A 15,689-nucleotide genomic window follows, 5' to 3' on the forward strand; every position below is an offset into this window, starting at 1 on the left:
TGATCAGTCCGGTCAATAGCACCGCATTCACGCCACTTAATGATTAGGCTATATTAACGTCATCAGACAGGCTGTAAAAGTGTATGCGGGAATTTATCGCATTATGATGGCTAGAGTTGCGGGACTTGAACAAATTATGCGCAATACCCGCAATCCCGCAGTGAAATTTAAGCCCTGTTTTTGCATTATTTTGAATATGACTAGCTCAGTCTCAACAGCACGTCTACTTTTTCCACACGCATCTCAGTTCTAACACGCATATGCTCTCGCTTTCTCTCTCTCTTGCATCTATATTTTCATATTAGAAAGTTTTGTCAAGTGTAAGCTTAAACTACCGTGTTCAATTTAAGTTCCCGTTCCCCCCCTGGAAAGGTGTAATGCCCGTCCGTGAATTTGTGTCTGCCGCCGGGTCTGCTAGACCAGTGTTTCTTAAAGTGTGGTCCGGGGACCACTGGTGGTCCGAAAGCTATCTCAAGTGGTCCGCGAGCAAACGTGGTAATTGCAATAGTTGCAATATTGAACCAACTTGTATGTAAATCCTGCAACACTGCCTATAGCTACGCCAGTTTTTAATATGAATCCTCTGACACAATAAGCAAGGTGCAAAAACAGTAAACAAGGTGGTTCAGTGAGTAGGCCTATTCTGTAATATAATGGTGACGTAGGTCTACTGTTTTTTTTTTTTTAGCTAGGTGGTCCGTGATTCTTTTTTTATTGGTTAAGTGGTCCTTGGTCTGAAAAAGTTTGAGAAACACTGTGCTAGACTACAACAAGGGGAGGCAGCGCGACACCACGCGTAGCCTATGTTGTGTAGTACTACGTTACCGCGGCATTGTGTAGTCGGGTGTAGTAGGCCTACAAAAATTGTATGACAGTAAAGCAAACCTCACCTTACGTACCCTTTTACCGCGGGGGTTTAGTAACATTAACGTTACTGGCGGCACAATCTGGTAAGTTTGGCGATTGGGCTAGCTAACACTGACATGCATCACTACGTTTATGCCTCCAGAACTCCTCTCTTACAAACTGCATATTTGAAACAAAAGTTTCTAGGCTTACCTGAGATCAGCGTAAGAGATCTCTTTGCGCACAAATCTTCGAACACTCTCCTCGTCCGACACCATCATACAAACTCTGACTAACAACAGAGAATGTCTAATAAGGAGAGAACCGCCACTCTCGGGAAACTTCCGGTTTCTGAACTGGTTGCAGTTCCTTTTCTGGTTCCACATGAGGGCGCTCACGAATAAGTGCAGAATTAATGGAGGCCTATGGAGCTGTACCCCTCAAATCCACTTTTCTCGGGATATCATTTTTTGCCCAGAAATTCGAATGTTGCAGTCAAAAGAGGGGGCAGAGAAAATACAAACCGCTGAGTATTATATTTTTGAGTCACTTATTTGTTCTAAAAAGCCTTTCAAATGTGTCAATGACGTCATTCATTAGCAGAAAGCTAGTGTGTTGTGGGCAACAACGACCCAACCTGTAAGAAATCGAAAGGACGTGACTACTCATTCATTCAACTTTTGACCTATAATCCATATTGAGCTTGCAGAAACCACAATCAAATCTTCAATTTCTCAACGACAACCAGGTGAAAGAGACAAATTTAGCCGTCTAGCTCCATAGACCCCCATTGTTGTTGCACTTATTCGTGATCGCCCCTAGCGGAACTGCAACATATTGCAGGTACAATGGAGTTAATAGGGAGTGATCCGGCTCTCCATAAACGGGCTCTGCTAACAACTTTTGAACTCTGGTTTGGCGCGTTCTGCTGCTACTGGTTCCTGGTACGTCATGACTCAGCAGAGCACGTCGACGGTAAATTTGTTTACCCAGAGAAGATCTAATTAGGGGCTCTTAGTCCATGGGCCAGAGCAGAAGTTGGTATCACCAAAGGTGGCAAAATCTAGCAATAATTTTCATAATCCTCTATGTCTGAGAGATATGTTTTGGTATGATAGCCTTTTCTAAGTGGTAGCTTAGTTGTATTTTTACTGGCTTTTATACCCATACCCAGTACAATTCACAATACATTCCTATGTGTAGGTATAGGTGTATGCAAGTGTGTGGGATGATGGGATATGTCTTAATCTATGTTATATCATATGTAGATGGCATAGGCTATTAGAAAATATACAGTTTAGACGGATAATTTAGCTTTCCATGAATTACAAAGGCTAAAATGTATCCGTCGTACACTTTTTCACCTATATGATGTAGGATTAGATAGAGGCAAAAGACTGAAAGTGGGTGGGTCAAATCCAAACTGTTGCTATATCACATCTAGAGAGTATGGGCTTTTAGAAAATATATGGGTTAGATAGCTGAATACACTTTACACAGCTATTGTAGACCCATAACTAATAGCTGTCCATTGAAAATCAATGCATTTCAATGTAATGCAAAATACATTACAGAACTAAGTCAAATGGGATGGAGCAAGTTGGGAGATGTCTCAATGCACATTATATCACATCTAGAATATATAGACTTCTCAGAAAAATATATTTTAGGGTAATTAACCTGTTTTCCTTAATGGTACCAGAACTATAATGATCAGACATGCCGTGATATTTGAATTTGAAAGAGAATGCATGTAGATCCTGCATAACTATTAGGCCTAAATTCTGTTTTTTTTTTCAATTTGTCTGGAACTAGATTTCTTTTCTGAACATTCTACAGTACAAATATAAACTGTCAACTTTTGGAATTGTTAGAGTGTGTTGGTGTTTGCTGGGCCAGTGTGTGGAAGCAGTTTAGTTAGGCTACAACAATAACAATAGCTGTTGTAGTGTCAAAAACAGATAACACCATGATACTTTGTTGTACAGATAGGACATAAGGTGAGTCCTGTTTATTTTTATTTGTGTTATGACTCAGATGTGTGAGAATGAGTAAGGATCTGACCAACTAGGCTACTTGTGAAAGACTAGATATAATAATCCAACCGGCCCAAGTAAGGTACTAACATTATCAAACAATGATGTCTGCTGTAAACCGTACTCAATAGATGTAGCCAGCCCTTAGCTGTAGACTTCCCCAATTTGTGTGTGAACAAAAGAAAGGACAAAAATAACATACAGAGATGTAGCCTATGTGTGTGAGAGCAATTTCAGTTGGTAACTGAATTTATTTGAATTTGGAATTTTGAGTGGCAGAATACTGATGATGCACAGTCAAGCCACAGCTCAACCACAGTATTGCACTCTCTCTCTTTCTCTCTCTCTCTCTCACACACACATACAGACCCACACAAAAAACACACTTCATATATTCCCTCTCTCTCTCTCTTACACACACACACACACTGTTGCTGAGTAGAAAAAGGCCTCATTTTAGCACATCATTCCTGATATATCTCTGTTGCTTTCAGATTGTTGTACATCCCGGAATAGAGAAGCATGGCAAAAGGAAGTAGTTGTGTTCAGGGGGAGTGTTTACTACATTGTTCAGATGATAATTCAAACCTTGTGGCACCTATGAACATAGAGTCATGGAACACACTACTGAGAGCAGCTGAAATAAGAGCATATCACCCCATCCTTGATCTTGCTAAAGATCTCCCTGAGGGTAGAATACCATCCATATTGTATCACAGAAAATGCCGTAGCATCTTTACTTTGAAGAAAGAGCTTGACAAGATCCTTGCAAAAGACATATCTGCAGAACCTTCTGTCACAGAAGACCTAAGAAAATCCACGAGGGAAGGTCCAACGACTTCAAGAGTTTATGAGGCCAAATGTATATTTTGTGATAAATGTAGCAAGTATTTGAAAGGTCAAAGTACAAAAGAGAGTCTAACAAAATGCGTAGAGTTGAGAGCTGATGACAAAATCAGAAGAGCAGCTGTCAGGAAAGGTGACAAAAGAGTACTAGCCATAGCCTGTCGTGACTTAGTAGCAGCAGAAGCCCATTACCATAGATCCTGCTACAGGGCGTACACAAAGGAAGATTCAGACATAGACAAAGATGAAACTAACTTGGACCCAGCAGAATCTCCTTATGAAGCAGCAGAAAGAGTGGCACTACATAAGGTTTTTGCACATATTAGGGAAAAGGTAATTGGGAATCCTAATGTCGTACCATTCACAGACCTGACCTCTAAATTGGTGACACAAATGGCAGAATGTGGTATAACACAATTAGAACTTTCTACAAAGAAAAATCTACGTCGCAAGATTGAAGCTGAATTTGGTGAATCTCTACACATCATACAAAACAACAAAGGAAAGTTGTTGGTGTACCCTGAGAGTTTGAAAATGGAACAACTTGTAAAGAGGTACCAAGAACTGAAAGATGAACTAGAGGTGTACAAAAGGGCAGACACAGCTGAAGATACCATATCAAAAGTTGTGCTGAAGATCAGAAATGACATCCAGAATCAAGATGCTGTTCAAGTTTGGCCACCACATGTGGCAGATCTTGAAATGAACACAATTTGTTCATCTTCAGTGGAATTTTTTGGGACAGTTTTAACAGGTTTATCAAATGCAGGTAGGCTTAGTAATCTAACCCAGAGAGTGAAAAGGCTCACAACTTCATTCAGCCAAGACCTGGTTTATGCCGTTACAAATGGTAAAGTCAAGCCTGCAAAACACATTGTGCTGCCCTTTGCTGTCAAGTCACTCACAGGAAATGTAGAGTTGATACAGATACTAAACAGACTTGGACGCAGTGTTTCATATTCTCAGGTAGAGGAAATTGACACAGCCCTTTGTCTTCAGAAGCAAGCAGTCTGTGGAGATGAAATTCCATTACCTCAAAACATCAAGCTTGGTCTGTTCACTACACTGGCCTGGGACAATATAGACAGACTAGAGGAAACAATCAGCGGTAAAGGCACATCACACAGAGTGAATGGAATTGCTGTGCAAACAAATCCGACTGCTGATCATCCTGCTGAGAGCAGAGCTTTACCTTGTATCCCCAAAACTAAGAGGAGAAGCATTGAGGCCATCGAGACGACCCTTCCCATTTACAACGCAGGAGAACGTGCCAATCCCCCTGTTGTCCATACTATGGATACTGATTATGCCTCTTCTCTCCAAGATGCAACAGGCAGAAACTACATGTGGCTTATGGCTCGTCTCTCTAATGAGGATGTTTGCAGCTGGACAGGGTTCAACATACTCACTCGCAATACAACAAGTGTTGAACAGGATAGTATTGGCTATTTACCAACAATCAATGCTCCTGCTACACAGTTATCCACAGTATATGAGGTACTCCAACAGTCAATTGTCATAATGAAGTCTCTGCAGCTCAACAAGATTGTTGTTGTTTTTGACCAGGCACTATATGCCAAGGCTGTTAACCCTCTAGGCGCCACGGTCGAGTTTACTCGACAAGATGCGGTACTGAATAAAACGTCCGATTTAGTCAAATAGGGTGTCATATTTCGTTCGACCTCCACTCCACTAGATGGCAGACAAGTCATACGTCATCCCCGAGTCGAAAAAACGACATGCTTTAAACAAAACTTTCTAGCTACAGCGCATTGAATCAGTGCGTGAAATACCGGAGCTAGTGTGCGTGTGAGACACTTTGTCAGAGCGATATTGTCAACGTCAGCAGTATTTGCATTAGATTATCGTCTAATGGCATCAAAAAGTTTACCTGAAATGAAGTGTTGGGTCTTCTATTAGCGGACCCTGATTCTGAAGGGGAATATCTGCCTTCAGAAAATGGCGGTGATTCGTTTAGTGAGGCTTCAGATCGTCCCTGCCTTGCAATGATGCAGCTGGACAAAGTGAGAGTTTACTCCATAGTTTAGCTTACACCAAGCACAAGCGTTGAATCGTTTGCCCAATGTCACTGGTGGGAATAATGTTTCCACGGGTTTCATCAGGAAGTTAGCAGGGTGTTAGTGGTGTGGCTTAACGAGGCTGGAGGTAGCCTAATATCCATAGCGCTAGCGTCTGTCTTCTGAAGCGTGTGCCTCTCCTAATCATGGCGCGACAGTAACGATGGTGGAGCTTTTGTCTAATGCCACTGGGTATGTTAGGCGAGGTCGAAGTGCTCATAGGACAGTTAGGGGGAACGAGGCAGTGTGGGGAGTCGCAATGAGAATGACAGTAGGTCTAGTCCGAGCTGCGCCAAATTCTCTCCACGACGGCCTCGGCCTTGAGGCAGATCTGGCCATGCTGCTCGCAACAGGAGCAGAGGTGGTGACACGGGGCAGGAGAGCCATTAGGCCATGCATAGTCTATCACAAGATGATGGGAATGCCGGCCCTGTATGGATAGGATATGGATATGGATAGTCATCATCTCTACAGCAAAAGGCCTGCTACATAAAAAAAAAATTGTCAGCCATTTATTAGTAATGATTTACACTGTTGATTATCTATTTTCCTGACCATTTAGGACATGTGTTCTTTTTTGTGTGTTCATGTCCTTGTGATGTGTGTGTCTTTGTCAGCTAAGAAAAAAACAACAAAAAAAAACATCAACAAAAACAACAAAAAGAAAACAAATACTAACATTGTCTCTTGTCTTGTCTCGTCATCTCACTCCTGATCTGTGCCTTGCCGTGGCAAGTGAGCTTTTGAACTAAACAGGTCTTGTCTACTTGTGTTTGTGTGTCATCTGAATAATATATATGTGCCCCATACATGGAATCAGAGTGCCTACTGTATGTAGTAAATGGAAAATCTCTACAGCAAAAGGCCAGCCTACCGCTACATGAATTTGGTTTGTTTCTGCCATTTATTAGTAATGATTTATACAGTTTGTTTACTACTTACTATTTACCTGAGCATTCAGTATTGTGCAATATAGCATACAGAAGGTGAGGGACATTTTGGGGGGGAAGAAGTGGTGCATTTTATCATTCAAACATGCAACTTTTCACGAAAATTCTATAATCCAAGATGGCCGCCACCATATGACGTCATAATATGCAAATTAGATATAAACATTTAATCTCTACATAAACTTTGGGTCATCCTTAATATTTCTCTAATTTACAGAAAGTCTCTATCTCTTATCACTTTTAAGATATAGCCTTTTGAAATGAAGATGTCAAAATCGAACGTTTCGAAAAAAAACCTCTGGCGCCTAAAGGGTTAAGATTACTTGGAAACATCAGGAACTTTTCCAAAACATTATCATCAGAATGGGAGTCTTCCATACCACCTGTACTTTCATGGCTACAATTGGAAAGCGGTTTGCAGATGCTGGCCTAAGAGACCTTTGTGTCGAGGCAGGAGTGATAGCAGAAGGTTCCATCTCCGGTGTTCTTGATGGTCGCATGTATAACAGAGCAGTGATGCTTCACAAATTGCTCTACGAGGCTGTATTGAGATTAGCTTGGAAAGGTTTCCGTCCATGGTTAGAACAGAATCACCAGGAAGATCTCATTCACCTACAATCAACTCTGCTTGCAGTCAACGACCTCTGTGATGGGATATCCCAGACAGAATTTGAGGGAATCCTCAAACAAGACTCATGTCAACACACTCTGGCACGATTCAGTGAGTTCCTCAGCTACCTTAGACAAAACAATGGTCCACTCTCTGCCTTATAGGTGTCATATGTGGACATGGTTGAGATTTTACTCTGTCTTATTCGAGCCTCAAGAGAGGGAAAGTGGCTCTTGCACCTTGCAGCAATTAGAGCAATTATTCCATGGTGTTTTGCCTATGATAAGCTAAATTATGCAAGATATCTGACATACTACTATGCTCAAATGTCTTGTCTGGAGTCTGATCATCCTGATGTTCATGCACACTTTATGGAGGGAGGTTTTTCTGTCCAACTGGGCAGAAACAATCCCTTTGGAAGAATACCAGTTGACCAGACAATAGAGGAGACTGTCAACAAGGACACCCAGACTGCTGGTGGAACTAAAGGTTTCAGCTTAAAGACTGCAGCAGTCATCAGATACTGTCTCACTTCAGAAAACAAGTCAGTATCTGAGGCTACTCAGGAACATGGTAGGGAATGAATCCTCAGAATCTTTCAGATCTGCAAAGGCCCAGGATGCAGAAGGATAGGGCATGTGAATGCATTTGTAGAGCTTATGGAGGGAAGCTGGGTAAACCCTCTAGGTCCAGATCAGTCTGACATCATTAGTCTTTCCACAGGAATTGCTGTGTCACCAGACATAGCCAATGACCTTCTGCATGCTCAACAGACTGGAGAGGAGGCATATCAGAGGTTCAGAAGTGAACGTTTGGAGAAAGAGTCACCCACAACTAAGTTCCATGACAAAATGAGAAAACAGAACTTAAAGACATTCTCAAGCATTAAGGCAAGTGCAAGAATGAAATATGGACAAAAGCAGGATGTGATCTTGAAAGCTGATCGAAATCTCTTTGGACATATGATAATTGCTTCACAAAGTAGAAATCTTAACATTAAAGATGTCCTGGCTCATCCACTTGGTCCTTTGCCTTGGGCACTCTCCAATCCAGATGGTTCATTGCGAAAAACTAATAAGGCTGCTCTTGCAAGAGAATTGGAGAAATCAGCATCATCAGTTGAAGATATTGGGGAAAACACTACGTGCATTATTGATGGAATGAGCCTTGTCCAGAAAGCAAAAGGTGATGGCAAAACTGTTGGAGGGATCAGACTCTGTGCTGAATCAAGCACTTGGAGGAAGAACCAGCACACGGATAGATGTTGCATTTGATGTGTACTGGGAGACATCAATCAAAAATGCTGAGAGGTGTGGTCGTGGCTCAGCAAGTAGCACTCAGTGGAAGAATATTGCCCCAGGACACAATGTTGTGCAGTGGAGAAAACTGTTAAGTAATGCTGACAGCAAAACAGCCTTGATAAAATTCATCGTGGATCAGTGGAAACTAGCAGAGAATCGGGCAAAGCTTCGGAGCAAACGGTTAATTGCAACCTATGGAGACACATGCTACTGTCTGAGCCAAGAAGCCTGGGAGACACATGCTACTGTCTGAGCCAAGAAGCCTGGGAGACACATGCTATTGTCTGAGCCAAGAAGCCTGGGATATTGTGGAAGAGCTGAGATGTTCCCATGAGGAGGCAGATACCCGTATGCTCCTTCATGCAAATCATGCCAGCCAAAATGGCTATCAAACCATACTTATCGTAAGTGAGGATACAGATGTCATGATCCTTTGCCTTGGGTGCTCTAAGAGGATAAATGCTCTCTTATATCAGAAAACGGGAACTCAGAATCGAACATGGTACATCAATATCAGCAACATTGCTCAGTGCCTTGGAGACGATCTGAGTGATGCTCTCATAGGGATGCATGCCTTTACAGGTTGTGATAGTACAAGTGCTTTTGCAGGTCTAGGAAAACTCAGAGCTTTGAAACTTGTCAAAGAAAGCAGGACATTCCAAGAGTCATTTAAATCCTTGGGAACATCCTGGGCTGTATCAGAGGAAGTATACAGCAACATGGAGTCATTTGTCTGCAGGATGTATGCACCATCATCCAGCATATCCAGCACATCCACCTATAAATTCCACTGTAGCCTAAAGTTGAGCCATTTTTGCAGCCAAGACATTATGGTCTCTATCAAAGCCAAACATGCCTATTCAGCCATTTAATCCATATATTTTCTAAAAGCCCATACTCTCTAGATGTCACAAAACATGAGTTTGGACTTGATCCACCCTTTTCCATCCTTTTGCATGTATATATTAATGTATGTGCAATTAATATTATATATAGTTTCCAGATATACATTGCACATTTTATTTAATTTATCATTAATGAAAAACTAAATCATCCATCTAAATTTTATATTTTCTACAAGCCTATGTCATCTAGATGTGATATAACATGGATTAAGACATGTCCCACCTTCCTCCAGACTTTGAGGCACCCATATCTGTACATAGGCTTGTATTGTATAATTTACTGTGTGCAGGTATAAAAGCTAGGAAAAATACCACTAAGCTACCACTTAGAGAGGGCTATCATACCAAATAATGTCCCTCAGGCATGGAGGATTACAAAAATCATTGGTAGATTTTACCACCTCAGGTAATACCGATATGTGATTTTTTAGGTCCTGGCCCATGGACTATCTGGGTAACCCTACGCAGGCTTGCGTTGCGTTACTGCATGAGGGTGGGTTTTTCCCGACGATCAGGGGTGTGTGTGTAGCTATATAGTCAGAGTTGTAAGTAGCCTATCCGAAACACACACTTGAGTAGTTCAGATATTTGATCAGAGAGACTTAAGTCAAAGTAAAAGCAATAGTACTACTACTAGCCTATTACTACTACTACTAGGCTACTATTACTACTACTACTACTAATGATAATATACATTTTATTTTTAAAGTGCCTTTCAAGACACCCATAGGCATAAGCTACCACGTAAAAGTCTTAAAGTATCTATTAGCCTACTCAGTGTTGGGAAGGATTTCACCTTTTTCCCTTTTCATATGGGATGGGTTGACATGGCTCTTGAGACCAACATACAAAATAAATGTGGTCCTACAGTTCTCGCTATATTCACAGAAAGCTGTGTCCGCCCTACCCTCCTTTCCGAGGTCCAGTCTGGCGACGGGGCAACGGATCAAAACAAAACACAATGGTTCCATGTCATCTTTGTGGGGCTACATGCTCACCAAGTTTCGTGCACCCCGGTCTTTCAGTGTCCATCATCTACAGTACATGATAAAATCCAGAGAAATCTTTTGCAAACAAGTGATAAATCTGAAAAACAATATTGGATGGTCGTGGTCTTTTGAACCTCAGATGGCACTGCATTAAAACCAGACCTGTTTATGTAAAGGAAATTATTGTATGGTCTCAGGAAAACCTCAGAACCATGAGCACAGTTGGATACCCAATTCAGAATGGCTAGTGTAAACTTTATCATGCAACATCCAAAATTGTATTTAGACATGATACAGAAATACCACCATCTTATCTGGACCTGAGCTTGTTTAAAATGGACTGAGGTAACATGGAAAAACGTCCTGTGGTTAGACCAATCAAAATTCACAATTTGTTTAGGAAATCATGGACTCATCTGCGCTTAAGAGGAGAGGGCCTATCCAGTTACCCAACCTATCCAACTTGTTTTAGTGCTCAGAGGAGAGGGCCTATCCAGTTACCCAACCTATCCAACTTGTTTTAGTGCTCAGAGGAGAGGGCCTATCCAATTACCCAACCTATCCAACTTGTTTTAGTGCTCAGAGGAGAGGGCCTATCCAATTACCCAGCCTGCCCAACTTGTTTTAGTGCTCAGTTCCAAACCCAACATCTATGACGGTGTGGACGTGCATTAATGCCTACAGCATGGGCATCTTGCACATCTGGCAAGGCACAATCAATTCTGAATGATGTATACAGGTTTTGAGCAACACATACTGCCATCCAGGCAATGTCTTTTCCAGGGAACACCTTGAATATTTCAGGAAAACAATGGCAAAATGAATTCTGCACATATTTAAACAGTATTTCTCTATAGATGAAGAGTCCAGGTGCTAAGATGGATTGTCTGCAGTCCAGATTTGTCAAATTAGGTGCATTATGGAATGAACACATGATTAATACCATAATACTGTTGAGCAACTGAAATCCTGTAGCGGGAAGGAATGGGATACAATTTTCATTTTCCACATTTGATATGTTGTCTATGTTCTTTTTGCTGCTTGTGTATCACATTTTTTTTTTATTTGTATTTTACACAACGTCCCAACTTTTTCTAATTTGGGGTTGTACAATGAAAGGTAATATTGCCATGGCAACACTGGCGACTGTACCCGAGGTCCCCGACTTGACGTCACGATCATATTCTCCAACCACGACGGCCTCCCTTGCAACAACACAAGAGGCGAATCTCACGCTCATTGCAATTAGGCAACATAGTTTATCACACACAGATATATATATATATATTGACGTGTTGCCAGAACACCAACCGTATGGACCCCAGAGCGATAGCACAAAATCAATACGTCTTACAAGGCGAAAACGCAGAAAGGCTAGATTCAGCGCAAGCTATCAAGGTAATCTCTCTGATCTAGAAAATATGATTAGACAAATTAGGAAAGAAACTGACCAGGAATTGAATCGTAATGTTAAACCAATGACCTTGCAACCTACTCTTGAATTAAGTTCACCTGAAAGCGTGGAAGTGAATGAATGTGTTGAAGCAGATGTTGAACAATGTGCAGGATTACTAAACCAGATCACCCTGACCTCAGAAATAGTTGATGATTATTGAATGTGAATAAAAGAATGGAAAAAGAACCATAACTGCAAACAATGACCTCATAAGAAATAATAAAGTGCGATGAATGAAATGTATCATTACAAGTATTTTAGTAGCCTGACCTTGTAAAGTCTAGGGAATTATGCATGTAAAGAATTGTATGTCTCAAACTGTGAAATGGGTAAAGTGCCTTAAACTGTTTAAATGAATGTATTCAGATTGCATTGTGTGAAGAGTTAATGCCATAAGTGTTTGTAACCTGTAAGAATGTAACCGATCTCTCTTGATGACTGTAAAAGTGTATGTTGCTAAATGTAATGTGTCACATGGTTATAATTGCCATTGAATGTAAACTGTTTGTGTAACCTCTGGAAACTATCTGTAAACCTGAATGTAATGTATCATCTCCGAAATGTAACCCGGAGAAGTATGTTAATGCGAGTCATCTTAAATTGTTGGTTACCCACACAGCAAAGGTGTCTGTGGCGGACCCGCCCTCAAGCCGCCAGATCCGCCGGACAGTCAACCTCCGATTTGGCTATGGGCACAGAACACAATCAGACTCCGCCAGCACGCCCTCAAACCGTGGGTCCGCGGAGGACCCCGTATGAATGCGCAAGATATCGATCGAGCAGCGCCCTCTCAAGTCTGCTAACGGCTCTTTCCTCAGTTTTCTCGCTAATGGAGTAGAATACGGCGGCGTCTGAAGGCTCACTGTAAGTATGCTCCTATATGCTTTATTTTTTAAGTTACCTAGTCTATCCAGTGAAAATGTACTTCCATAACACAAGTTACTTACTTATCTAGCTTTGCTTGCTGATATAATCTAATTAGAAATTTGTTATACCGTAACGTTAATGGCCAGCTTGATGGCTGTAGCTTTTAGTGCTAGCTCATATTAGCTGCCAAGTTACACACCAGCTAGTTTCTAGGTTGCGCACGTTAATTTAGCTCACCTTTCACAGGGCTAAATCCTGTCTAACTTGAGCTTTGTTAACGTTTCATAACTTAACTCAAAATTGCGTTTAAAATGAGCTAAGCTAACGTCATGTGTTTGCCTGCAAACAACAAAAGTTGGCTTGCGTGAGCTAGTGTTAGCTTGTTGGCTAACGATAATGTTAACAGGAAAATTCGTTTTTTCTTATTGATCATGGACTCGGGCGCTGTCCTTAAGAAAACCTAGGCTACTTTGGATAAACATCATTTCGTTCTGGTAGGGGGCTGATTTCACATTGGTTAACGTTACCTGTCTTGGATAACTTGAACGTTAGCAGCTGATAAGCTAATTAACGTTATAATGATATTCCCTGTCATAGCCCGATGTGAGTCGTGCATGCTCAGATGTGTTTGTTGGTTCCAAAAATGGACGTTTTGAACTTTGTTGACAATATTTGTACTTAAAACAAACTGCTTCGGGATTAGTGCCCTTATATTTTGTAAAAGTTAGCGAGAAGTCGGCTAACTGGCCTACTATGGGCTCTGCTATGTGGCTGCACAAAATAAGCAGGGAAGGATTTTCGATCAGCCGATATAAAAAGTCAGTTTTTGCAGACGTTTCCTGGTTCCAAAACCGGGCTTTTTTGCTAACTTTTATCTAATATAAGGCCACAAACCGAAGCTATTTGTTTTATGTGGACATACTGTCGTCAACGAAGTTCATTGAGTGATGAGGAATGTTTCTTGGAGTAAGATTTAACGAGAAAGGGCAGTATTTGACTTGATGTAAATGCACATTCCTTAATGTGTTTTTTTGCCTCTTATAACTGCTTTTCACATCTTTACATGCTTCATTGTGGAGCGTAGGTCTTTCTACGGTCAAGTATCATTGCCTTGTCACAGGTCAGACAATTTTCAACGGAACTATGAGCTAAAATGATAAGCATCCCACTCTCTGGATCCCGATATAAAGCTCATTTTTTAATGGAGTGTAAGATTGGTAATGTTACATATTTGGCAGTTTCTTTCTGATGATAAAAGTAATGTATGTTTATGTTCTACATCTGTGTTACAGGTCATTCACCAGTGGCTCCAGTCTGGTTTGGGGGTCTACTCTTTCTCATCCTGGCCTGCCAGCCAAGTAAAGTAAGCTATACAGTTTTGCATTTGATTTATTTGACTTTTGGTCCACACTTAAAAAAATAAAATAAATAATAATAATAAAATGACCACATACTTTTGTAACTGCCTTTATCAGTTCAGGATGAATTGAATGTACAGTAAATCTCAACATACAAAAATATGCTTGTCTTCTGTAATAAAATCCACCTACTTCAAAAGCTCTCTAATGAAATGCACATATTTTTGTTTTAGAAGAGAAATAACTACAGACCTCTCCAACTGCTGATAGCGGTTCAGGATGAATTGCAGGTAAATCTCAACAGATAAAATGCTTTTGTCAGCTTTGATAAATACCTCATTTCTAATACCCCCAAATGCTGGACTGTGTAACTAACAAGTAGTTGTGTCTGGGAACTGCTTTTCTGATGCCTTTTTTGTATTTTAAGGGAACAGGTCTTTGCCAAAATGTGGTCAATTCCATAACTCCTCATCACACTTACAGGAAGGCTACACTGCGCACGTAACTGAAGCATTCAGTTTGCAGAGCATCTGTTGCAACAATTGGCTTCCACTGTAGTCAATGGAACTGGTTACACCAGACGTGATGGCGTACAGTATGTTTAAAAACATTGGATTAGTCTTCTTAAACTATTTTTACGCTCTGCGAACCGAGTGCTTCACTTGCGGACTCGGTGTAGCCCAGGCCTTACAGGTGGTAGATTTTGTCACAGTTAGACAGAGCCGATAGCAGCCTGCTGGCGGCGGTGGCTTTATATTCATGTAGCAGACATTCCGTTTAAAAGTAGGTAGTTATGTATAACAACTCATTTTGTTATGCTTCTATGATTACAGATGCTGTGAGAGAGTCAGTGGTTCAACCAGCCAACAAACAGGAAAAGCTCAAGTCGGAGTCTTAACTGTCAGCAACTCTACCCAAAAAAATCAGGCTACTGTTATTGCCCACTAAGAAAAACAGTGGTCTGGTATGAAGGTTATCTGTGTTTTGGAACATGTTCTTAATATTCATTAAATAATAAAAAAAAGTTTGACACTTTATGGTTGCATTTCATTTTACCTCTAATACCTGTTCAATGTATTTAGTGTCTACGATGACCTCTTTCATTGAGCATTGAGGTGCGGTGAGGAGCATTGAGACAAGTTTCCACAATTGGACAGTTAGCAATTGCATAAAGGATTTACAGTTTGTAACTGATGGATAACTTGTAGGCTATTGTAGTGTAGCAGAGCTGAATTGATGTAGCCTACTGCTAGTAAAACCCCTATTTTCATACTTGCTGTTTCACAATGAAGGCATTTGGCTGTAAAATCACAATGTGCTTCACATGATAGATTTTGACTTCATGTCTTAAACTGAATGCATTAAGTCATTTGTATTATATTTGTCATATTGGTTGGTACAATACTTTACATTAAAACCTATTTTTTGTAGTGCAGTCTAGGTGTTG

The 15,689-nt window shown here is 40.9% G+C and overlaps 1 protein-coding gene and 1 long non-coding RNA gene across 9 annotated transcripts in view; one reads left to right on the top strand and one right to left on the bottom strand.

The window, feature by feature from the left end:
• Positions 1-1,177, bottom strand: part of hirip3 (HIRA interacting protein 3) — a 40,755-nt gene extending 39,578 nt beyond the window's left edge. For 6 of the 8 annotated variants that reach the window (XR_007192394.1, XM_048233596.1, XM_048233597.1 and 3 more), the window contains exon 1: positions 1,060-1,177. Coding sequence is in view for 5 of the 8 variants with exons in the window: in XM_048233596.1 (XP_048089553.1) it covers positions 1,060-1,127 (68 nt within the window). In the remaining 3 variants the exon portion in view is untranslated. The remainder of the gene's footprint in view (positions 1-1,059) is intronic. The other 2 variants (XM_048233600.1, XM_048233601.1) reach the window with 2 other exon arrangements.
• A 12,820-nt stretch (positions 1,178-13,997) lies between these two features.
• LOC125287735 lies at positions 13,998-15,279 on the top strand. Its single transcript, XR_007192405.1, has 3 exons — positions 13,998-14,247; positions 14,476-14,532; positions 15,076-15,279. It is a non-coding gene; the product is annotated as an uncharacterized LOC125287735 (long non-coding RNA).
• Positions 15,280-15,689: the final 410 nt, after the last annotated feature.

Source organism: Alosa alosa, chromosome 22 (assembly GCF_017589495.1).
Source record: "Alosa alosa isolate M-15738 ecotype Scorff River chromosome 22, AALO_Geno_1.1, whole genome shotgun sequence".
Lineage (NCBI taxonomy): Eukaryota > Metazoa > Chordata > Actinopteri > Clupeiformes > Clupeidae > Alosa > Alosa alosa.